This window comes from Saccoglossus kowalevskii, chromosome 11, assembly GCF_978046115.1.
Source record: "Saccoglossus kowalevskii chromosome 11, keSacKowa6.1, whole genome shotgun sequence".
In the NCBI taxonomy this organism is placed as follows: Eukaryota; Metazoa; Hemichordata; class Enteropneusta; family Harrimaniidae; genus Saccoglossus; species Saccoglossus kowalevskii.
The window spans coordinates 9,518,458-9,545,276 of NC_140651.1; the positions used below are offsets into that span (position 1 = coordinate 9,518,458).

The 26,819-nt window shown below is 33.1% G+C and overlaps 1 protein-coding gene and 1 long non-coding RNA gene across 3 annotated transcripts; one reads left to right on the forward strand and one right to left on the reverse strand.

Moving 5' to 3' along the window:
• Positions 1-1,643: 1,643 nt before the first annotated feature.
• Positions 1,644-14,513, reverse strand: LOC100370951 (muscle-specific protein 20-like). Of its 2 annotated transcripts, none has more exons than XM_006815425.3 (6): positions 14,351-14,513; positions 10,037-10,158; positions 8,891-8,960; positions 8,324-8,461; positions 3,386-3,592; positions 1,644-2,133 (listed from the first exon to the last, which is right to left on the reverse strand). In XM_006815425.3, the coding sequence occupies exons 1-5, from the start codon at positions 14,399-14,401 to the stop codon at positions 3,386-3,388; spliced, it is 588 nt and encodes a 195-aa protein (XP_006815488.1). In that variant the 5' UTR covers positions 14,402-14,513; the 3' UTR covers positions 1,644-2,133. The 2 variants fall into 2 exon arrangements, with proteins under 2 accessions (XP_006815488.1, XP_006815489.1); XM_006815426.3 differs by lacking the exon at positions 14,351-14,513 and adding an exon at positions 14,031-14,231.
• On the forward strand, positions 5,910-6,889 carry LOC146736169 (uncharacterized). The gene is made up of 2 exons (XR_014931009.1): positions 5,910-5,994; positions 6,634-6,889. It is a non-coding gene; the product is annotated as an uncharacterized LOC146736169 (long non-coding RNA).
• Positions 14,514-26,819: the final 12,306 nt, after the last annotated feature.

Consider the following 26,819-nt stretch of genomic DNA (forward strand, 5'->3'; position numbering starts at 1 on the left):
CAAATCAATAAAAGTATGGCTACTATGGCAAGTCAATAAAATTATGCCCTCTATGGCAAGTCAATAAAATTATGTTCTCTATGGCAAGTCGATAAAATTATGCCTCTTTGGCAAGTCAATAAAATTATGCCTTTTTGGCATCTCAATAAAATTATGCCCTCTATGGCAACTCAATAAAATTATGCCTCCCTGGCAAGTCAATAAAATTATGCCTTATTGGCAACTCAATAAAATTATGCCCTCTATGGCAACTCAATAAAATTATGCCCTCTATGGCAAGTTAATAAAATTATGCCTCTTTGGCAAGTCAATAAAATTATGCCCCCTATAGCAACTCAATAAAATTATGCCTCTTTGGCAACTCAATAAAATTATGCCCTCTATGGCTACTCAATAAAATTATGCCCTCTATGGCAACTCAATAAAATTATGCCCTCTATGGCAACTCAATAAAATTATGCCTCTTTGGCAACCCAATAAAATTATGCCTCTTTGGCAAGTCAATAAAATTATGCCTTCTTTGGCAAGTCAATAAAATTATGCCTCTTTGGCAACTCAATAAAATTATGCTCTCTATGGCAACTCAATAAAAGTATGCCCTCTATGGCTACTCAATAAAATTATGCCCTCTTTGGCAAGTCAATAGAATTATGCCTCTTTGGCAACTCAATAAAATTATGCCCTCTATGGCAAGTCAATAAAATTATGCCTCTTTGGCAACTCAATAAAAGTACGCCCTCTATGGCAAAAATATAGGCTATTTCTGAAAAGATACCTTTTTATTAGACTGAATTAATATTTAGGAATGCAAAATCTGTTCCAGAAATAGCCAAGGACACAACAAAAAATAAAACAAGCATGACCACCAATTGTATATTTTGAATCAAATCAGGAAACAAAACATGCATGCCAAGTTTGAAGATGTGACACAACCATTGATGACAAGTTCAAATGTTGAGTTTAGTTTGTACCAACTGTGAACAAAATCTGTCCAGGCATGTTCATGAAATGATGTCAGATGTGTGGAACTTGGAACATGTCCACATTTCTGTAAATTTTAATACACACGTCTTTATTTATTTGTACAATAACCAAAAAAATTGTGTCACTCCATACATTTTTGGAAAGAGAATCATATTATTGCAATCATTATGGAGGGAGGTTAGTATAAGGCAATAGAATCAGGTAATGTTTGTCAGTAGAATCAGGTAATGTTTGTATGACACTTCTATCCTCGGAGGCGGACATCCGGGCATTTTCACGGCCTGTCAATCCGCAGTGGTTAAAACAAAGGCCCAAAACTCGCAGAAAACGGTACTTTGGGATGGTTGTTGAGACTCCCCTGAACAGTGTAACAAGATTAGCCTTACGTGTGTAACATATATAAATTTGGTTGTTCGGGATTACTTCAAAGTTGAGTTTGTGTTGTTTTCTTGAATTTTCACCAACTCGACCTGCGTTCCACAGCAGCGCGCGCAGAGCCCATAGAAATGCATGTACAGTGGTGCACGTCATAGCAATGTGGAACGTCTTGTGACGTAGCTCCGCCCCCGAAGATATACACAAGATTCAAAATGTCCAAGTATGATATTGAGAAATGGCTGGTGTGAATGTGAGTAATAAAAATAAACACAAGACAAGAATAATCTAAAACATAACTTTATTAAACGACCAATTATGAGACTGCCAATTTTATAAAAGCATTGTCTATGTTCCTCTTGGATTGCCAAATAAATCTATCTTGGACTGTAAAAATGTTCGTAAAAATGTTCTCGCTTTCAAAATGTCATTTTGTTGGAATTTATACAGACTAAGTTATTGAAGAAGTCGTCAAAATAAAGAGCAGGCTATAAGCATAACAGCGCCCTCTATGGTCATAAGTCTAATGATAGGTTGGCTGAAGAGCCAAAAAAAATGCAAAGACGAAACAATGCAGATGACTGAACAATCATTTCTTTATCGTTAGTTTGGCACTAAATATTCATTCATGTTTTTTTTATCTCATAATAAAATCCTATGTAATTTAGTTATACATTTTGTTTCCATGACAATGACATGCAATTTTGAAAGGTACTTGAGAATAATATGTTTGTCTGTTGTCCACCTTTACGGTAATAGGGATGTTGTTCATACCTGAAAGTAAAAGAAAAAGAAATTAAAAATGAAAATAATTAATACATGTTTCAATTTACATCTTTACATATTCATGTTTTAATCTACTAGTCATCATATATCCCAAGCAACTAATACAACACTTATGTAAAATTAATTTCAACATGCACTGAATGATGAATATTGAATATTTAAATGGCTGACTGGATAATTCATGGAAATAATGACATATTGCCAATTATCTCCTTCATAGCTTTATTTATGTTTTTGATGTTCAAAGATGTTTCCCGCGTAAATTTCAGGTTACAACTAGTCTGAAATAGAACGTCCTTAAATGCAATAAAGTCACATATGTAGAATGCCTTCCGAACCAGCAACTAGCAGCATGAATTAATTGCAGATTAGGACAATTTTAGGGCTAGTTTAATTCTACAATATTTCTAAGTTTTATTTATCATTATTCAGTAAAGAAATTACAAGAATGATTTATTATATGCGTAAAATACGCGCCGATCGTCAATTTGGAAACATTTGACGTTTCAAACAAACAAAGTGTCGAAACTCTAGGCGGGATATGCTTCAGATCGGTGTAGATAGGATGCCGCCGCCCTGCAGTGTGATTGTAATGAGCCAGTATAATCATGTTAAATATGGTGCTATGGTTTTACAACAATAACATATGCTATGCATTTTTATTAAATGTACACTGATTCCAAATAAAATATGAATTAATATAACTTTTAGAATTTAAAGTACATTCACTTCCAGTTTCAAATAGCAGCATATCTGATTATACTATTGCTATTTTTCTAATAGAGTTGATATCCCATGATTCTTGGCTCATAGAATTTCATATTAACGATGTGGACAGGTAAATGGATAATGGATGACTCCAAAATTTGTTTTGCTAAATTATTCAATCAATCAGGTTTAATCAAACTGCCAACATAGTGAGCTGTTGCAAAGCAAAATAGGTGAAAAAACGATCAGCTAGCACTTTTTTTGTAGTGCACATGCGATAACTTTGCAAAACCAAAAGTTCAAGATAGATGTCCTAGAGCTTTCCAGAGGTAATAATAGTGAACTCAATGATGTGAACGACACTCATCAATCCCATTGTCAATAGAAACCCATCATTTAAAATTACACACACTAAGGAGGTCAATCGAACCCTTGATCTTAGGATTAACAGACACACACTCTATTTTTTATAAATATTTGTTTCAGAAAAATATTTTGGTGGGAAATATTAAGATAATATTAAAATACTTACTTATTGTGGCTCTGTGTAGTTGATTTGTCTTCCTAATCCAAAGTTCTGACCAGCTTGTGAGGCTCCTTTGTTTTGACCCATCTGAAGACCAATCTCTCCTTTCATTTGTTTCTGTGCTAACAGTTGTTCTTCAGTCCATTCACGGACATTTTCTGCTGACTGCTTGGGACCCAAGGCTGGGCCGGTGTAGCCAGGCTTTGTTTGCGCCTAGAAGAATGTGTACCCATTGAGAGTTATCAACAACATTAAAGATGTATTGTCGGTATGATTTCATCCTTACTACCATTTTATCACATCTTTGCCAAAATTTGTTTCCCCCCTTTTTTCTTATATTCTTCAATATTTCTGAAAATGAACCCAAATTTTGGAGCGAACATATAAAATTTGCATCAATGTACAGTTTTTACTCAAAAAAATTTGTTTTTTTGTCCCAATCTTCAGAAAGAAATTGCAGACTATAAACAGGTCTACCGTTAAAGTCCGAATATTAACCGCATACGTAATAGTAACCGCACCCCCCAATTCCGGCTTCGGGGTTAAAGAGTTCTTAACAAAAATTGAAAACTTGAAAAGTACCTATTACTAACCGCACCCCCAATTCAACAAGACCGTGACTGACTTCATTGTTTCAACCAGCTGTTCCAAAACGGCATTGTTCTTAATCCTATTCATTTGTTTCGACAACATGCCTAAAAATATTCACACCTATTTATTGTTCAGCGGTAATAAGATGTCAGATAGGCAATGAAACTGCTTTTGTTCTGGCGGCAACCTCTGTCAATACTCTTTCTGAATACGTCTGTGTTTTGTAAGTTTTAGACAATGAGCTTTTATCACCGTAAAAGTGTTAAACTGAGCATTGAAGAATAATTTATCTTTCGAAAACAAATAATTTCTTGATTTAAAAAAAAAATCATGAAATTTCCCATGGAAATCAAAGGCAAAAGATCGCACTACATTATCGGTAAATCTCTTTCGTGTTGCGTTCACCATGAGGTCGCTGAACTGTCATTAACATATTTAAATGAGCTATGTAATTTAGACACGTGGGCACCATCCAGCATTTTGATTGGTTAATTAGCGACTTGACCTATCCGGTCAATAATACGTCACGTGAGCATTCAAAAACATGGCGGATATCGTATCGGCTGTTTACATGTGACTGAAATCATTCGCTTACGGGGAAACTAAGTTGAATTTTACTTGCATTTTATAACAATTCAACGAATTTATTTTTCGTTCGTTATTGTAATCACTACTAAATAATAATCACCAATATCAACACTTCGAAAACAAGTAAGTTCCCTTACCAAACTGTTTTTTTGTGGCAACTAGTTCGCACGCTTGTGGCAAGCATAGCGCAAGCATATTTGATTGCCAGAACATTCTGGCAACTAGTTGCCGATCATTGCCAGTAGTGGCAATCATTCTGGCAACTACTTAGTTATTTGTGGCAACATTGCCACAACACAGAGTAAACATAATTTTGTGGCAACTATGCGGCAAAAGTGGTAATTTATAGAGTGGGCATAAGTGTATGTATATCTTAGCCTTAAGTAAAAAAAGTTGTGTGACGTCAACATTGAATATGTATTTAAAATCTTTCTTTATTACGCATCACATTTGACTTACAAATTACAAACTTATACTGAATTCAAAAAATATATTGTCAGAAATAAAATGAATGAAAAATGTACTAGCCCAATATTGTATAAGCATGCAGCCTGTCGGCTGATATAGCTCCGCTGCATACTCTGAAAGTAATTTGATCCAAACTGAAGACACTGTTGCAAAATCTTATGGTGGTAAACCCAAGGAATGCACTTACATTAATAAACCATTCAGTTAAGCTGTTTTCAAGAAAATGTGACAAAATTATTCACAAAAATTAAAAAATTCAAGATATTGTCATGAAATGAATTGGTGTGGTTTTATCAATAAGGAAATTATGTGCTAAATTTAAAACCTTGGATGATCTTTATCAACTTGGTTTTAAATTTAATCACCTACTTTTGTGGCAGGGAATTATCGCTGCTCTCCCAGATAATTGTAAAACGTCGGCAATTTGATGTTTTAAAAGCTGGTGCAACTTTTCATGTGAAAACAAAAGTATGCAATTTTTTTTTCTTGTCAATGTAAGAACATTATATTGTATTGTATTATAAAAAAACAAGATTACAGAACAGAAATTAAAGAAAAACAATCAAAACACAACGTATATCTCCGCTTGCCACGTTCTGTATAATTTTTTTTTTTCAATTTTACGTACGTGCCAAAATCACGGAGTACATTTTTACATCCATAGGCTGTAGATTGAAATATTTTTTTTACCGAAACATACCAGTCGTTATTTTTTCCATGGTCTCAGCATCTTGAATGTCCGAACGGAACAACGGAACACCGTGCAGGCGAACGATGTGGTCTCAGTAACCGCTTTTACTAATCGTTGCAAAATGTTACGACTTTATGTGGAGAAATGAAATTCGCACAGATACAAAAAGGTCAAAGTGCATGGACTGTCTTGTCTGACTTCGCGCGCGAACTTGTATCGTCTCCTCGCGCACCGGGCCTTGTCAAACGCACGTTGAAAGAGCTGTCACTTTTCACAGGTAAGAATATAATATAAATATATATTAATTTTACTGAGCTAAATATGTTTTGTTTGTGTGAGTCTATGCTGGCCGTAATCGCAATGTCGATTTTGCGTATTTTATTCAGAATGACACAAACGCTGTAATCCAAGGTCATCTGCTGCTTGCATGTCATGATGCGTTACCGATTCGATCGATCTTTTATAAATTAACATTAAAATCTTGTTGAATATTGACCAATGTTCAGTTTAATTTCCGTGATTTTGGCGAACAATTCAGTTGAATACAGTAGGAATAATGTAGCCAAACAATATCCGAATACACGTCGTCAAAACGAAATTTACAAATTCAAGAACACAAAACAAATGACTGACAAACAAGAAGGTCAAATCCGGGAAATTATATCTATCCCACAGCTCATATCTTGTCTCTTGTTCACACTAACTCATTTCTCACTGTGTATTGTAACTTACTATGTGTTGTGTGTCTAAACATCAAGAGTGGCAAAACAGGTCATTTTCTTGTCTCTTCAAAAGTTGTCATTTTCTCCTGTGTACAACAATGTACACCTAATTGCAATTGATTATAGAATATTTATAAGTGACTTTTGTCTTGAACCACAACCAATTGATTAATTTTTGTTTCTTTCTTTTTCAGTGTTTGGCATAAACAAATTACACATGTCAATGTCGTACACATGTCAACGTGTAAACGAACAGTGTCTTTGGGCCGTGTAATGAGAGAATTCAACCAATCTATATATTTTCAAGCTCTGCCGATGTGGAATGTTATGATGGTCATCCAGTGTTATCTTGCAGTGTTTGTATGGTCCTGGAAAATCTTTCTAAATTCACAGCAATGTCATAATTTTTCTGATTTTTAACTGGATGGTTAAAAATAGGTTGCAGAGAAAGTCTTGTATTCCAATTGCTTTGTTAGTCCCTTTTCAGACATACCACCGGTACTTGTAGACTAAAACAGACCTTACATATTTATGGTTTCTCAATGTTAATGTCACAGAGCTTGAAATTAACTTCAGTTTTCTTATTTTAAACTTTATGTTTAAAAATGACAATTTTCAAAATTATTAGACTTTAGTATCAAAAAAATAATGTCTTGTATTCCAATTGCTTTGTTAAGCCTCGTTCAGACATACTTGTAGGGTGAAACAGACCTGACATATTTATGGTTCCTCAGTGTTTATGTCACAGAGTGGGGATGTGTCATGTGTATTCACTGAGTGGACCTCTCACATTTTGTGAAATTACCTTCAGTTCTGTTATTTTATATTTTATGTTTAAAAATGATATTATCTATCATTATTTTTCAAAATTATTATTAGACTTTACTATCAAAAATAATATTTTGCACTTTGCAAATCCTGTAAATCACCACTAGTTTAATAAGGCAATTAAAATTTGTTGCTTCACTCAGAATAAATCCATTGTTTGATTTTGTGTTTGTGTTTGTGTTGGTGGGGTTTTGTGCGTGGTGGTAGTGCATGGTGGTTGTGGGGGTGGGGGGATGTGCCTACCTATATTTCCTTGCCACAAGCAGTTTTCTGGCAACTGTGCCACAAGCTGGATTCTGGCAGTTTACAAGAAATTGTGGCATACATGCCGCAAACTTTGTGGCAACCTTGCCACATTAGTTGCCACAAGTGCTAATTTGCATGCGAAAATATGCATATGCTGCAAGCGTGCCGCAAATCACTTGTGGTACACACGCCACAAAGTTGTGGCAAGCTTGCCACAAGTATGTGCCAGAAGCCTTGTATTTCCGTAAGGGTTATTCACTTGTGACCCGCAGCATGGCCGGATCGAGCTACCGTTCTGTGATCATTTGCTACTAAGCAGTGCATTCGTGTTTTTATTTGAAACTTCTGTTAGAATATACTTTTCGTTACCAAGAAAATTAAAAAAATAAATGCATATTACATTAAAAATACTGAGTATTTTTTGTATCATGTGGAAATTTTTTTTGATTGACTGTAATTTTTCAACATTTCGTAACGCCTATTTTAGAACCAAAATAAGGCCTTTCACTCTTCCCCGACGCCTATTCAAGAGATTGTACGGTGTATTGTTTGTTTTGTGCTTGTGTTGTGGAAAAAAAATGACCACGCCCATTTAGTGATTGCAATATGTACGTAATAGAAACCGCACCCCGAACTTGAGCTTTTGATCCCAATTTTTAAATTGATACATTGTAATATAAACCGCGGTTTATAATAGGACTTTAACGGTATTTTGTGAATTGGTGATGAAAAGATGGAACTGGTTGTGAAACGGTTAACATAATTATATACATGAAATATTTATATCAGGTAATGTCTCATATTACTTACCAAGCGTCCAACAGCACAGATACATTGGGTGACTTGGGAAATATTGGATTTCTCAAACAAATCTACTACCTGGAAAACATCGGTTTCAGGAACACCATAATTTTTAGCCATTTTCTGGAAATTTTCAATGTTTTCCCTCTAAAATGCAGAACAAAACAAAAATAAAATATAAGAAGACGTCAAATAACACTGGAAATGAATTCTGTGACATATATCTTCAAGTAATTGTAATATTTCTTTACTGTATCTTTATAAATAAGTATAGTTTTAGTTTTTAGAATAGTTTGTTATACCTTTATTACATTTGTATCCACCTAAATTGATTTTTTTCAATATGGTTGTAATAAAGAATTATCTTATCTTATCTTATATGACATGTAAGCACTGCAAGTCACGTGACATGTTCATATAAAACTAATGACGCATTCATATTAAAATTCACATATATAGAAAAAAATATTCCTTACAGATCTTTTGACATATTAAAATTCAGGTTATAAATGATAAAAGATAAGACACATTTTTCCTAGGTATTCCATCAAGAGGTATGTGTTAATTAGTACTTACCAGCTTAAAAGATTGTGTTTTGTTTGTATTGACCTTCTTAACTGAGCCAGGGACCAATGTATTGGCCAACCTGCGGAGTAAATAATTATGAGGTATTTTTAATATAAGGTTTAAATTTTGATAAAACAGCACAAACTTAACTGTGAGACAATCCTGAACAACCAAATTTCTATGCATTGCACATGTAATCTTGTTACACTATTCAGGAGGGTCTCAACAACTAGACCAAAGTACAGTTTTTTTGAAAGTTTTGAGATTGTTTTCACTAGTTGTGCTTGTTAAGCAGTAAAAATGCCTGGATATTCGCTCCCAGGAATATGCACCATCTCATTATATTATTTCACTGCATCTGTTCAAAATCCAGGGTTTATGTTAAAGAGCGGTAGTATTCCCGCCACGCATGCACGAGATATGGGTTTCAGATAAACAAAGATGGCGATTTTGACTGTAGCACACACCAGCTAGAACAAACTGAAAGGTTACCAAGCTTTAATTAAGTATTCTGTTTGTTTTGGTGTTTGGAAGGTATCGAAGGAGTCGCCGGTAATTGTGCAAGTCACGCAAGACTCATACTCGTGATTTCATTAGAATGTCGCACATGCACGACGCGACGACTACCGCCCTTTAAATAAGGCCAATTTATGTCATAAAAAGTTTAAACATATAGAAATACAGCATTTTCTCTATTAGAAGCGCATCTCCAATATAAATGAACATACACCAAAAATTGCATACCGAATCATTACAATCACCTCTGTCATTTACATGCATGCGCTACAAATAGAACAAATACTGTAAGTAGATGTAATAATTACTCAATATAGATGCCACTTGATAAATATTTTTGTAATTCAAACAATGTATAAATTAGATTAAATGATTCCTTTCCTGAATATGCCAGTACAATACTGTGATGTATACCATTTCAAATATGATATAGAGTGAAATCACTAACTACAATTCAAAATGTAAATACATCGCCTGCTGTTTTTTTCTATGCATTTTGGCTATCCACGGAGGTTTTCAGCAGGCAATGTGATAACTATGCTCAGATCTCAAATATCTAGAATCATGTAATGACTGTTCTTATCAGATGAACATTACAGCACAGTCTTATCAATTGAAAACTACAACCCATTTACTTACTTGCAGAGAATGATGCCATCTCTTAATGATTCAGCATAGTCTGATGGGAACTTTTCACCTGTTAATGTCTCAATCCACTCCTGCACTTCTGCTTCTTGTTGAGGATCACGTTTAGCACCGATCTATGTTTAGCAGAAAATACAAAAATATTTAAAAACCTGATGAAAATTACAATCAAATTATGTGCACAACTTACTGATCATTTAGACAAAAGAATATCCATCTTTTCTAGCCGCCCTATATTGTGAATAAAATCAAGATTCATCATGTTTCCACACCAATGTATATTCTGTTAAAAATCAAACACACAGAGCTTAGTGACAATCCCAGATTAAGCCTTCAACCTCTTGGCCAATCTTATGTACCCCCTATATGACCAATCCCATACAATGACCTATTACCCAATCATTTATCTCCCTTAAATGACCAACACCATATAGCAAATCACAGCATGCCTTATATGACCAACACCATACAGCCAATCACAGCATGCCTTATATGACAATACCATATACCCAATCACAGCTCGTCTTAATTGACCAATGATTATAAATACCTTTCCTGCTCAAATTCAGAATGTATTAAATTTGTCATTGCCATGATTGTGTTTCACTTCACACATTCCACTTTAAGCTTTGATTCCCTGTATACACACTGTAATTTTTAATCAATATTTAATTTAATTTAATTTAACCGATTACTGCCTCAAACAAAAACATTATTATTAATTATCAAAGAATATATAAAATTGAATGAAAATAATTTGTTTTTGTTTTTTTATGTAACTAAATGCCAATATTTAGTACACTATTACTGTGTTCAGTAAATATAAATAACAATTAAATTATTTGATAGTGAGTACAAATTATGTCATAAAAGTGTATGTTGGGTAAATAGACCAAACTGAAATTCAATCCATATCTAACCTGATTACATAATAACTACCGTAAACCGCTTTTATTTTATGAGATAGAAAATTTTTTTTGAGTAAAAACTGAAAATTGATTCAAATTTTGTCTGTTTGCTCCAAAATTAGGGTTCATTTCCAGAAATATTGAAGAATAAAAAAAAAAGTGCAGGAACATTTGGGCGAGAGAGTCTGGTGATGAAAAGGTAAAAAATCACCAAATCGTGAAAATTCCTAGCAGCAAAAATTAAATAGTTTGCAAAATATGATGTGTACAAATTGTAGGTTTCACACCACAATTATGTTCCCCATTGGTGGTCAATAATTTACATGTGGAACCAATAAATGTGGAATCCTGAACAGACAAGCATGGAAACGACAGACACACATGTATCAAATTCCTAGTAAACAATATGATCACATTACTTCAAATGTCACATACCCAAAACTAAATTAGTAACTTGAATGATAATAATTTTTTTTGAAGGGATCATGCTGATTTGAATAGCTGTCACTTATTCTTCTATTTCAAAATGGTTAGTTTGTATTAAAATCCCAATAAAAAATTATTATAATCATATTTAATCATACAGGCTCATTGATAATGATTCAAGATGGGCATTGTTCGATATTGATCTCAGATGTAAAATACATTGTTACTCACACAAATTCAAATGCAAGTGACTACTGTCATTTAATAAATCAAATGTGCAAATGGCCGCCGAAATCTCGTTCACAGTGCGACTTGTTCCCCCCTTTCATGGTGTTTGACTCAAATTCAATGGTTTCCTTGGCCAGCAGATGCAATGATGTTCTAGAATGAAATCTTTTTGAGAGGCAAAAACAAGTCTTACGGCTCTCTCCCTTTCAACAAGATCTCAGCGGCCATTCACGAAGAGGTCTATTAATGTTATGCTCTGATATTTATTTAATAATATGTTATTAGGAGACATAAAGTTTTTTTAAAGAATGATTTTTTAAAAAAAACAAGATTCTTGAAAATGAAAATATTTTGTTTCATATACACCTTCAAATTATTTCTTCACTGAAAATTTGCTGATACAGCCTGATATGTTACAAAGTTCTTTCTAATGTATTTTGCGTCCAATATGATAATAAACCACCATAATAAAAAGTAGGAATTTTCTCCCATAATGCATTGTCATAAGCACAGTAGTAATATTTAACTTCTATATTTTGATTTACAATCTGAACTGCCAGCAGTCTCCTTATTGCTCTATGACTAGGTATGTCAAATATGTTGATGTTTTAAAGGGAGAATTACTACCTTCGCTAGCATAGCTGACACAAAATACCATACATTATTGTAACATGACTCAAACTATATAGCAATTAATGTCCTGTCTGAATAAGGAATTGTATGTCACCGACCAAGCATGTTTGTCTTTATAAGCACATTTATATTCCAAATGTTATCCCGTGGTTATATTCAATTGACTTCTGACCCTAGGGATGAGGGAACTGTTGAGGGTGGGTGAGTGATGCTGATCTAGATACCTTTGACCATGCAGACATTAGGGACAAGTAGATGTGTGTGTGGGTGGGTGGGTGTAGGTACAAGACATTCAGCTGAAGTGTTGTCTAAGGGCTTATAAAGTATCTGTTCATTTGAAACCCTCCCCCAACCCCACCAACAACACTACATACTACCTGCTATTATATGTTTTCTTGGGAGGGAGGGGGTAATTTTTCTAGTCTACTCAATATCCATGTTGACCAATATTAGTAAATCGGATCTTGAATGAATTAATGATTTTTTGTTTTTCACTATTTTAGGCAAAAACTATTTGTTTTTGGTCAGACTTAATTGTCAGATTGAATGGGGGCACTCAAAACCTTTTTCAAAATCTCAGAACCCATAGCAAACCTCTGGGTGTAAAGATATGTACATTTCATATATATTCTTACAATTAATTTTAAATAAACATAATTTTGAAATCTAATTTATTTGTTTGAGCGTCAAAGCATTTTCGGTCTTCTAGACTAATTAATGCATGAAAGTATATTACATGTATTTATTAAAGAATAATATAGATAATTCTTTTCTGAAAATAATATTAGCATATATTGTGAAATATCTTCAGCACAATGTAATGCAGTGAAAATGTGTACAGTTTAGTATAACCTAGGTGGTCTAAGCCTATATAAGTACCCCTATCTTGTTACACATATTCACTCAGGATTTAAATTCACACTGGACAATGTTGAGTTAATAACATTTAGATTTTAATGCACAACAGCATTAAAATGTTCAAATGTTAGAAACACTTTAAGTTGTTTAGATGAATGCAGAAACATTCATTCATTCACACATTATTTTATCCATTACATTGAAAGTTTGATTTGCCAGTACGTAAATAAAATAATATCACACCTTATTAACCTGACAGTAACTGACATTCTCCTAGCTGCATTCAGGGTGAACAGGGCAACACTCTTGAATGTGCTATAGCACAGATTTTGTTTCAAGTAACTATTTATATATTTTCCCATGGTACTTTGCAACACCCCTTTAGGCGAAAGGAATGCTTAATATTTTTCCCAGCTCTCGTAAAATAAGTTTTAGATTTGTTTGTATTGTTTTTTCTATTTCTACTCAAAAATATTTCAATGTAATCATCAACAGTTATTAAAATAAGCAAGTAAATGAGTTAAAGAATGGCATCTGTTCTCCATCATCTGAGTAACACTGATTTATTTATATTTAGAGGCCAAGAAATTGAGAGCCTAAGCAAGTCCATATTATTAAAGGAATCTACTCGAATTGGCACAAAGATAAATTTGACCAGCATTAATTCATCATTAAATACGGCTTTGAATTTCCTTCGCCTTGTTTACTCCAACTTGATAAGTGTTTATTTTGGGGAAATTGTTATCTTGAAATATCGAGTGATTATTTTTATAAGCCAAACTCCTCATCAGTTTCCAGACAGTCATTAATTTCGGATTGACTCACTCAACATGGAAATAGCACATTTCAAAATAGGCCACGAAAGTATTTTCTTTTTTTAGTTTTCCCTTTTTAAAGACTTATTAAACTTCACAAGACTGAACCTCAATACTGACCTTAGCAGCGACTTGAGCGCTCATCCCATATGAAGGACCGCGGGTAGCCATTTTGTAAGTTCCGTTGCTAGTAAAACCGAGGATATCCCTAGAGACGACGGTGCTTAAAGTCGATGCGTTCCCTTCAACAGACTAGCTGATTTTGGCCTCTGTCATAAATGTTTGTCTTAGTCTAAACATTCTAACATTTTTATCCCAACCACTCATACTCTCAGAAAGACATTTTGTCATTTTTCATTGGATGATAGTTGAATATCAGCGTAAGATTAAAAATTTGTGACGTGGGAAAAATTCCGAAAGGATATATTTAAGCCACATACCTTAGCCTGCACCTGTGCGCTTAGTCCGTAGGATCTGCCCTTGTTTGCCATTGTGAGAAATAAATGGACGCTGTAAAGTTGAGGGTTAGAGAAGCGATCTTACAAGCAAGTCAAAGTCACTGGAATGTGTTCAGGAGAGAAGTTTTCTGGCATATTTGACAACACTGACATTAACATATTAATACGCTTCACATCACTTCTGATTGATCCAGCACTTCTGATGGGCGGAGTATAACCATAACAACGTTAGTTTTCACCATATATGGAGTTTATATTAGCATATTCATGAGTTTTGAATATTGATGATCAACCTATACTTTATTCAGAAGTTCTGGAAAGATCATGAAAATGGTTTCCATCATGGTATGTTGCGCAAACTTGTAAAAATTTTCATTCGTTTAATCATTGGAATGCTTTCAAAAATTCAGCTAATTTTGAAGAGCTTGTACGTATAAGATTGATGTATCAGTTTTACGAATTCTGATAATCCTTCTAAGGACAGAAGCATATGTCATTGTACTTTGGGACCCCAGTTTGTGGCAACTTCAAATAGAAGGTGAGCCCAAAGAACTGTGATAAATTTGTAACAACACTTTATTTTTTACAGAATTTCGAAGCCACCAGACACAATAAATGTAAAATCATAGAAAAGACGTAATTTGTTTATGTTATCTTTACAGCTTTCTCGTCAATGCTGATAGTCTCCATGGTAACAGACATTTTTATCGCAGCGACGTTTCACCGCAAACTACCATCCAGCTGGGACAAGTGCCTACTTCATATATAGACTACGGAAATGGCTACGATGGGAGGGAGTATGTTTGAGACGCTCCCTCTCTCCGCTTTAATGTATTGCATTTTGTTCTTCGAACTTTTAATCAACTTATGGTAGATTTACAAATTTATTTCTTCAAAATTAGTGGCAGCAGTACATGTTTTACTTAGAATTATCTTTCCTGCAAACATAATGGTCTGGTCCAGTAAAAAAAAGGACAGCTTACTGCTGAACTTTGAAAAGTAAACAGTACTTTAAGTCGCTGAGCATAGTCTCATGTTCGAGTAAGGAAACGCCATATAATTATAAAACACGAGTATATTTTATATTATAGCAATTTAACATGTACAAATTGTGTTGCCGTTTGGAAAACTGTTCAAATTACGTAACACCACCGGACTACCAACTCATTAAAAGTAGAAGTTAAAATAAACAAATTCATTGGGCTTTTATCCTGCCAGATTTCTGGAGTTTAAACAAAAACAAATAGAGTGACCGGATATTTGTTTTAGAGTATTTTAGAAGGTACTCGTAATGCTACATAATGCCCCTTCCCCGACTATGTCGGTCGTTGACACACATTTTAAAAATCTTTACAGATAGATGAAAAAAAATCTTAATTTTGAAGTAAACGTATATAATTCGTCATAACTCAGGTTTTTCTGTTTCAAGTTTGTGAAAAAAAGCAGAAACAACAAAACTACAAGATGTTCGTTTTTAGGGAAAAAATCTGCCGAGTTCGTCAACTCGGACTGGAGTGAAAATCCCTTTACTGTGCCCCAAAGAAAGATCTAGTTAGTGGATGATGGACACCCCCATGTATGGTTAAGAATTCAATGTCTCAAAGTTTGACATCATTAAATTCTGTTTGTATTCCTTTGGAATGCTTGGAATTTTCATTTTTAATTCACAATTGAAAATTTGTTTTTTTCAAAACATGATGTCAAATTCACGTCAATATTCATCTAGCTATCTGTGCAAATTGTTACAAAACACCTCGTAAAAATGACAGGTATTTGGAAAGTATTCTTTGAAATTCTGAAATAAGGAGACACTTATATAATCGTTGCAGGATATCACAACGGGCGGATCAACAATTGAGTTTTGATGTGACGAAACATACTACTCTCCTTGACACCCTGCCAGGCAAGTTTAAACTCCAAGACCGTATATTGTTTCGCCAGTGAAGTTTTATAATATAATATACACGCCCTTGCACATTTCCGAGGCATAGCATTAAATACTAATCCGTTATATTGTGGGAGGGACTAACAGGATGATGCGAAGAGTAGGGTTCCTGACCTTCAAATTGCATCTAGAGGAATCCATACAACCCAAAACATGTCACATTTCAGATCAATAACATTATTTAGGCACTCGGAATTAGTTTGATTTGTAGCAAGTCTCGTGACCTTTGACCTTAATGGGGAGTATTTGACCTGTTGTGGATAGCGGCCTTGTTTTGAGGGCAAACCACGAGAAATATGTATGACTCATTATAGAATTACAGATGAGATTATGGGTTTTAGAATTACCAATATTATATCATGTACCGGTAATAAAAACGCAGCTTCAATCACGTTTCAGTTTAACACATATTGAATGATACATATGTAATTTCAATTATCCCAATTAAACTCCTCTTCATTGTACTTGGTGGTAATAAAGTTACTAAATATGATTGAGATATGTGAGAAAGTCATTAGCCTAACCACATGTGTTCATGTTATTTCATACATAGATATTATATAATTTTTCTGGGTGCTGGAATGCCGACTCATCAAATTTCAACTTTTTCATCCTTTGTCCATCCCAGAGTACATTTAGTTAATACATACAGATACTAAGCGGTATTTAACACCCCACCCTAGATAATAGATATGCCCATTTTTTACTTGGAGAGTTGACAACGGCTTGACTGGGTTTGGATTTTCTACCCATTCTGCGACCAGAATTTGTTAAATGTTCACCTAAAACGTATATTTATATCATAAGGAAGTTGCAGATGTATTGGTAATAAAATATAATGAAAGCAGCCCAAGTTTTCAAACTAAATCAGATAAATATATTATTATTTTCATATTTCTTGTACATAAACACATATGTAAAAATAATATGAGGGTATTGTGAGGATACTGCAAAGTATGCATGAAAACAGTACAGTGGGAGTATGCGACCGTGTACTGTCTGACCATATTTAGAAAATATCGATGAACAGAATATGGTATAATATTTTGAAAACTGACAAATCGGATCATAGCATTTTAAAAACTAACCAGCTTTTGAAAACTGAACAGTGTTAGATTTTGAAAACTGAACATTTTAAAAACTAACCAGCGTTTGATTTTAAAAGCTGAACATAGTGTTTGATTTTGAAAACTGAACATTTTAAAAACTAACCAGCATTTAATTGATTTTAAAAGCTGAACATAGTGTTAAATTTTGAAAACTGAACATTTTAAAAACTAACCAGCGTTTGATTTTAAAAGCTGAACATAGTGTTAGATTTTGAAAACTGAACATTTAAAAAACTAACCAGCGTTTGATTTTAAAAGCTGAACATAGTGTTAGATTTTGAACTGAACATAGTGTTTGATTTTGAAAACTGAACATAACCTGGTAGTGTTAGATTTTGAAAACTGAACATTTAAAAACTAACCAGCATTTGATTTTAAAAGCTGAACACACTGTTAGATTTTGAAAACTGAACATTTTAAAAACTAACCAGCATTTGATTTTAAAAGCTGAACATAGTGTTTGATTTTGAAAACTGAACATACCCGTTAGTGTTAGATTTTGAAAACTGAACATAGTGTTACATTTTGAAAACTGAACATTTAAAAAACTAACCAGCGTTTGATTTTAACAGCTGAACATATATAGTGTTAGATTTTGAAAACTTAACATAGTGTTAGATTTTGAAAACTGAACATACCCGGTAGTGTTAGATTTTGAAAACTTAACATAGTGTTTGATTTTGAAAACTGAACATACCCGGTAGTGTTAGATTTTGAAAACTGAACATACTCGGTAGTGTTAAATTTTGAAAACTGAACATAGTGTTTGATTTTGAAAACTGGACATACCCGGTAGTGTCAGATTTTGAAAACTGAACATACCCGCTAGTGTCAGATTTTGAAAACTGAACATAGTGTTAGATTTTGAAAACTGAACATACCCGGTAGTGTTAGATTTTGAAAACTGAACATAGTATTTGATTTTGAAAAGATTTTGAAAACTTAACATAGTGTTAGATTTTGAAAACTGAACATAGTGTTAGATTTTGAAAACTGAACATACCCGGTAGTGTTAGATTTTGAAAACTTAACATAGTGTTTGATTTTGAAAACTGAACATACCCGGTAGTGTTAGATTTTGAAAACTGAACATACTCGGTAGTGTTAAATTTTGAAAACTGAACATAGTGTTTGATTTTGAAAACTGGACATACCCGGTAGTGTCAGATTTTGAAAACTGAACATACCCGCTAGTGTCAGATTTTGAAAACTGAACATAGTGTTAGATTTTGAAAACTGAACATACCCGGTAGTGTTAGATTTTGAAAACTGAACATAGTATTTGATTTTGAAAACTGAACATACCCGGTAGTGTCAGATTTTGAAAAATGAACATACCCGGTAGTGTCAGATTTTGAAAACTGATCATAGTGTTAGATTTTGAAAACTGAACATACCCAGTAGTGTCAGATTTTGAAAACTGAACATACCCGGTAGTGTTAGATTTTGAAAACTGATCATAATGTTAGATTTTAAAAACTGAACATAGTGTTGGATTTTAAATACTGAACATAGCATTTGATTGTAAAAACTGAAGATTTTGACGACAAGAAAACTGAATATTTACTTTATTTATTAGGAATCACCAATCTTGCCAATTTCATAAATTTGTAATTTCAAATTATCTTTAACTAATTAATTATCTTCATAATTTAACATACTTTATGTAGCAAGGTGTCATTTTGAATTAATATGAACGAAATATGCCACATTTATAAATATCCCACTTGATAAATGACCACGAGTTGTATATCTAATTTGAAATCTAACCGATAGCAAAATGAAAGTTCAATCATGCGACACATGCCAGTCTTTATGAGCTCATTACAAAATAACATGGTAAATTACACATGATATGGATGTGTAAAAAATAACATTCCTTCTGAAAAGTACTGGTAACTTTTAAATTTTAATTTCATGAACTTTGTAATTCGAAGGAAATCATCATTTTTCGCAGCAGTGAAAATTTAACTGGGTATTAGTATAAAGGAAGTGACATGTGAATTTCTAATGTCATAGTTAACAATTTCATTTTTTGTATGTAATACTATTTAAACATTCTGATTTTTCTGATTCCAGTCTAGACTTTCATACAGTCCCTTGTTTATTTGTTGTTGTTTTCTCAATAATAAAAATGTTGTGGGAGTATAAATGGTGAAAGCTGAGTTATCGCGAAAGTCAGGTTACCACACAAAAAAACAATCCATTTACACTCCCACAACATTTTGTGTTGCAAGCCTAGTTCCAGTCGGACCATCAGATCTGATAATCTCTTAAACTCTTAAAGGTATACAAATTCTGGTGTGTGAATTTTTGAAATTTTTATGAATTTACAGGCAATGACCAGAAGTATGAATATTTTTTCTGTCTTGTAGGTCATATCACCCAAGTTAGCAAAGCAAGATCTGCGATGTTTACTCATTTGTACAGCCGGAGGCCATATAGTAGCATACAAAACATTTATACATTCTTTGATCCATGTTGTGGATTGTGAATTTCTGACCTTAACAACAATTGTTGCTATGACACATTACAATATCCCATCATGTAAATCAGCTTCACTAAAGCCCTACATGGCAGGATAGTTTTATTGCATCATGGGAGTACTTGCTATTACAATGTTCACAGGTCTAATTTACATATCTGTACATATAATATATTTCCAGAGAACTTCAAATTTCTGACCTTAACAACAATTGTTGCTATGGCACATTACAATATCCCATCATGTAAATCAGCTTCACTGAAGCCCTACATATCAGGACCGTAATATTGCATCATGGGAGTAATTGCTATTACAATGTTCACAGGTCTAATTTACAGATCTGTACATATAATATATTTCCAGAGAACTTCAAATTTCTGACCTTAACAACAATTGTTGCTATGGCACATTACAATATCCCATCATGTAAATCAGCTTCACTGAAGCCCTACATAGCAGGACCGTAATATTGCATCATGGGAGTAATTGCTATTACAATGTTCACAGGTCTAATTTACAGATCTGTACATATAATATATTTCCAGAGAACTTCAAATTTCTGACCTTAACAACAATTGTTGCTATGGCACATTACAATATCCCATCATGTAAATCAGCTTCACTGAAGCCCTACATAGCAGGACCGTAATATTGCATCATGGGAGTATTTGCTATTATAATGTTCACAGGGCTAATTTACATATCTATACATATAATATATTTCCAGAGAACTTCAAATTTCTGACCTTAACAACAATTGTTGCTATGGCACATTACAATATCTCACCATGTATGTCCTACACTGAAGCCCTACATAGCAGGACAGTAATATTGCATCATGGGAGTACTGGTACTTGCTATTACAATGTTCACAGGGCTTATTTACAGATGTATACTGTGTGAATATTACTTTATTTTATACATTTGCTTTTTATTGTATATTTTTATTATTTTGTAAAATGCCAGCAAATAAATAATAAATTAAAATAAAATACAGTAAACACATATTTAAACACATATTTAAAAAAAAACAAAAAAAAGACTAGGATCTTATTTACTACTGATTTACATATAGAAATATAATATTTCCATTGTAGCATTGTTTTTTTAATAAATATTTTTTTTTTTTGCATATTTCTCTCTGTGCAGATTTGTTCCCAAATATACTGCCTTCCCAATCCTGAATTTCTAATGGTTCCCCTTAAAAGCCTCCTCACCCTGAGTGTCTAATGATCAACCCCAAGAACCTGGCAGTCTCCCCCACCCTAAGTTTCTAATGGTCAAATCCTAAGATAAATTAATAGTATACAAATAAAAGTACAAAAATATGACCCATATCGTTATATACAAAGTGTATACAACTTTGCTAAAATATTCTTTGTGGTGGTGTTGTAAAATCTGAAGGACAGACTTGAGATACCTAAACTCATTTTGAAATTATTGATTGTATTTTGACTGTTTTAAAATCCAAAATGGTCGCCAAATTAGAGTTTAATGCTAGGGAAATTGCGCTTTGATATTTGTTTAACAGAGCTTTTCACTCAACAAGACTGTATGTCAACAGTTCCACTGGCCTAATGGTTTTTTCAACTTAAATCAAATGCTGCAATGCATTTGTGAAATACAGCATTTGATAGACAAATTTTAGTTGAAAAAAAAAAAAAGCATAAGGCCAGAAAGACTGTCGACAGTCTACAAAACATCAAGAATTTGTAGCGTTTTTACTCTTCATAAGGCTTCTTTAAATTAAAGTCTGACTGATTTAAAAGGAATGCATCTTGTCTAATGTTTCCATAACCTAATAATAATTGAGTAACATATTTATAGGTATGCTATTGGGAGTTCAAATAACAACGGGTGGTATATGCTTCTTACTGCTGGGTTAAGTGTCAAATAGCTATGAATATAGTACTGCTTTAAGATATACTGTAATTAACATCAGCACCATTATTTGCATAATCATTAATTACCTAGCAACAAGAGATAGAGTATAGGCAGAAAAAAAGAATATAGGAATGGACCCTGGCTGGAGAGTGGGGCACACTATTGAAAATATTTAAATAAATAGGCCATCAAACACAATTTTTTTTCGTCTGCATGTGCATCAGTTTAATCATGTGCTCATGATTTTTTGTATGGTTTTTCTATAAACAAAATTGTTTGCCTTAGGGGTGACCTATGTAAAATAGGGTGCAGGTAGTGGAAATGCATACTGTTTTTCACATTACTGTGGCAGGCATTTTTTTCATGAGAGCATGCCTAAACATTTTTGTTTTCAATAAGAGGGATTTAAAAAACTTCTGTTGAGAGATCAATTTTCCGTTCTTACTACCCCGCCCCAAACGCCTGGCTCCTTCCAGATATTTTTAAAACTAGTGTGAGTGTATTTTGATTATATTTCATACTTTATTAGCTCACCAGGACCTGGGCAAATCTCAGCAGCACAGTCCATATGGCATTGAAGGCATGCTATGGTTTAGAAGCGAATCAGTTGAAACTGTGAGAGAAAGAACAGCTGACTTCTCTGTAAATAAAACCCACAACAGACTTGCATGTACTCAGTTATTCACACCATATTCCATCTTCTATCCTCATGATTTAAATTGGTCCAAACCTTAGCTGGTATAATGCTTAAATGCTGCAAATTCCACACTGGGATGTTTCTGTTTCTGAGTCACAAGACAAGTAATGTAATCCAGATCTTATCTAAATTAGCATAAGCTGAACTGATGTAGACAAGCTGATGACACCCTGCTGTTGTCATGACATACATGTAGCTGGTACAGCTGGGTGCAATGACCATATGGTATTGCAAGGGTATTGCCCCAGTTGGTGGGGGGAGGGGGAGGTTGGGGTTTGTTTTTTCATAATCACCGTTTTGAAACCTGATCAATGCATCCTGTATTGTTCATTTATTTGTTGTTTATTGCATATATAATTCCAATATCTCACGCTAACAAACATAATTTAGGTTTTGCAAGCTTTGAGAAGCAAGGAAAATTGAATAATTCCACTGGTTCAACTACATGAAATTTAATCCTCATGAATATGGTCAAATTATTACATCTAAAATAGTTGTTTACAGCTTGTACAATACCTTTTCATAATGTCATAGTTTGCATATGTATTCTGAGGTGGGGGGTGGGGTGGAAGGCACAAGATTTTACCTTTTACCATTTTCAACTAATATTTTGTTTGATAATAGAGTCTAATGAACTTGTCAAATAGATCTAAAATATTGGTATGGGTCGTCTACTTATAAATCTAACAGTTCCCATTAGATATATTAGATTGAATAGACATTGGTATTAGATGGGGTGACAATGTCACAGATAATAAATGGCTCTAGAACTAATAAAATTTAATAGATTTATTATCGAATTTTAAACAGTATTATCGAAGAATAACTACCCATAGGCTAGACAACTTGGAAGATGACTCTAAAAATAATCTCTGTTAGATCTAATAGAATGTATTAGATTTACGGTAATTTTATCCGATATTATCAGAGAATAACAACCTTAGACAACTTGGAAGATGGCTCTAATAATATTGAATAAATCACAACAATAATACAGTTAAAATTGAGTGAATATTACTTCTTTTGTACTAGCCCTCCAAAAAATCCCACCTAAAAAATAAAATTAGCTACATCATTTGTTGTCATGGATACATAACCTATTCAAGATTCCTAAACTTCTGATTGGCTCATTAAAAACAGATATATGTCACCAATGACATCTGACCTTAAAATGCTCTTTTGCGCTCAACATCATGGTCCACAGAGGGGTACGGTTACTACAAATTGTAGACAAACCGGATAGCAGAAAAATGTTTAAAAGATGTAAACAGCATGAGGTGTGTCTAGTTTCACCAACCAAAATAAATATTATTGCCACTGAAGAAACTTATCCTGTAATCTTGTATTGGAAAACACAACTCTCATCAAATATATAGGGTGTAAATACAGTTTTAAGTGTTACAGTAAAAGGCACAAAGCTGGGGCTTTGTTTATAAACTTATTTATAAAAAGAATCAGCTAAATAATATCAAAAAGAAATATTCATGAAACTTTTATAATGACCAAAACTTTATGCTATTCCTTGAATTTTATAGTGATTTTATATTATTACATTCGTAAGGTAGAATTATCTTCAATTACCACATTCGTCAGAATATTTAATAAATTCATATACATTTCACAATAATAAATTTCGAAATAGCAAAACAAAATTGGGGGTGGGGGGTTTCACTGATCTTGAAAGTTGCTGCTACAAAGTGTTCCATAATTCACAATATTTTTATAAATGACCACAGTATTACATGGAAACAAGTTTTGGTGAACTTTTCTTCTTTTTGCTCATTGTTAAACCTACTTGATACAAGAATAATTGACAAAATTACAAGTCATTGTCAAAAAAGTTACAAGATTATAAATTATTCAATGACCATACCATACTTGAACGATTACATTTTCCACCAAGATGTTTTATGCGTTTTAAACATTGTTATCACCTTTAAATGAATGACATTTGTCATTACAACTTTTTGTATTTCAGATAGTCCTATTAATAAATTTGAAATACTGTGAAATATACTGTATTTTAGCTGGAATTAATTTTCGCTGAAAGAGACTTTTTGGGTATTTTGTATGGATTTTATTTTCACTGATTTTTGACGAATTAAATATAAAATATAGGAAACAAAGAATATTCGCTTGATTTTATTTTCACTGAATCATTCCTTTAGCGAAAATTAATTCCAAACGAAAATAAAGTATTTTACAGTACCAGAATAACCAAAACACAGATTTGTATAGACATAGTTTTTAGTGAACACCAAACCACTTTTAAACAATGTGTTCAAATATGGTGTAAACTAACAATGTATTTCAGTGCATTATGTAGATAGATAGATATTTTATTTAACACAAAATTTAGTATGAATGAAAAAAAAAAACATACAATAAATCAATGGTCAAGAAAAACACAAACAAAACAATAGACTAAACTAAAGCTTAGAAATAAAATCAATAAATTTTCCCAAGCAATTGACAATGAAGCTATCTTTAGTGCCTAGCAAGCACTTGAATTTCTCAAGAATTGATAACTTGCATGTATGTTGCTATGGAACCCATGTATGTTGCTATGGAACCCATGTATGTTGCCATGGAACCCATAGGGCAATGACTTCAATTCTTCAAATACTTTGTCATATTGTATATTATTTGAATTAAAGGGCAGCAGTCGTCGCGCCGCGTCCTGTTCGATATGGGACTCATAGCGACGTATACAACGCGTGTAAAATGCATTGTTTATTTACATGAAATTCGAACACGCGCTGCGCGATGACCACCGCGCTTTAACTCTAGTTATACTACTCTTATAAATCCATGTCAATCTTAAGTACACTGTACAGCGTATGAAACTAGTTTTTACTGAAACATGTACACGGGTAACTGCATCAGAGCTAGAATTTCAATGAAATTAATAACATCATGTTTTTGTTTCGCACACATGAGAGGAAGTTCCCATGACAGACGGATCACCACTTTAAATTCCCATATGGTTCAATCAACAAGAGCCATTATCAGTCAATCCTTGAATGACATTTTTGTCTGGCATGTTAATACCAAGTCAAAATACAGGACTGTGTGTGCTGCATAGGAGGAGGATGTCACACGAAGGTCTGCAGACAGCTGGGCCACTAATATTGATTTCAATAAACATACCCCATATAGATGTGTTAAACTTTCAATGTATACAACTTGAAGGAAAACTTGTCAGGATCTTCCAGGTTTAAATTTCTCACATGTATGCTTGTTGAACTACTATGATGAATATTGTAAGAATCATGCAATTAACTATGATATAATTAAAGGACATGTATGATTAATAAGGTTAATCATTTATTAACATTATATTTTCCAGGGCAGATTAAAATCTGTGTTAGTGTGATGTTATGGTATTAGTGACTTATTTGATAATGTTTAAATGCTTAGAATTAACTCACATACAGTGGAAGTGCTGCAGGCATGAAATAAATATGGGAAATAATAATTCAAGAAATAAGAAACTATTGACTAATATGACTTTAGTCATATTAAGTACTAACCCTTCCATGATAACACTAACATAATATTACTAATTAAAAATTGTAGAAAAATACATCTATAGTTTTTAGTCTGTAGAGTATACAGATAACATATGTACAACATTTTATTGAAATCATATAAACAGTTATAGAGATATCTGTGAACAGTCAATAATTGACTAATTTATGTAAATTAGGTGATTAATATGCATAGATTTCAATTCTAAAGTAATCACTTTAGTACTTATGTACTAAGTTTCATTTAAACTTGTCAAATGATTTTTGAAATATCAGAAGTTGCATAATTTATAAGGTAGGTAAAAAGTTTCATTGTAATTTGAGTGGTACTAACAATATCTGTGGAATTGATTAATTGTTATGCAAAATGGGTAATTAATATGCATAAATTTTAACCAAAAACTAATTAGGTCTGCACTTTATCCTGAAGCTTGTATGTGTACGTACCAATTCTCAAAGTCAATCTTGAGAGACAATATGTACTGGTAACACACAGACAGGCTAAACACAAAAACTCAAAAACAAAAAGAATTTGTACATTACAAAGATGATTTATTTAGGTTGCACAGATACTTTAGTTGTGAACAGGAAAATGTGGTGTATCATAATTTACGGACTATTTCATTAAAGGGTTTTATCATTATCTTGTTTAATTTTATCTACTTCTTCACTTTCATGAAGTACTTATTATAAATGTCAGAGTGCAGACAAACATGCTGTGCCAGTAATTATTTTGAAAACAAACAAATTGCCACCATTTTTAAAATAATTAAAATTCCAGGTTAAACATTAACCTTATTA

Coding starts and splice junctions, on each gene's coding strand:
- LOC100370951 (XM_006815425.3), bottom strand. CDS start 14,401: ATGGCAAACAAGGGCAGATCCTACGGACTAAGCGCACAGGTGCAGGCT. Junction 10,159..14,350: donor GCGCACAGGTGCAGGCTAAG/GTATGTGGCTTA, acceptor TGCTAAACATAG/ATCGGTGCTAAACGTGATCC. Junction 8,961..10,036: donor GATGGCATCATTCTCTGCAA/GTAAGTAAATGG, acceptor TTTACTCCGCAG/GTTGGCCAATACATTGGTCC.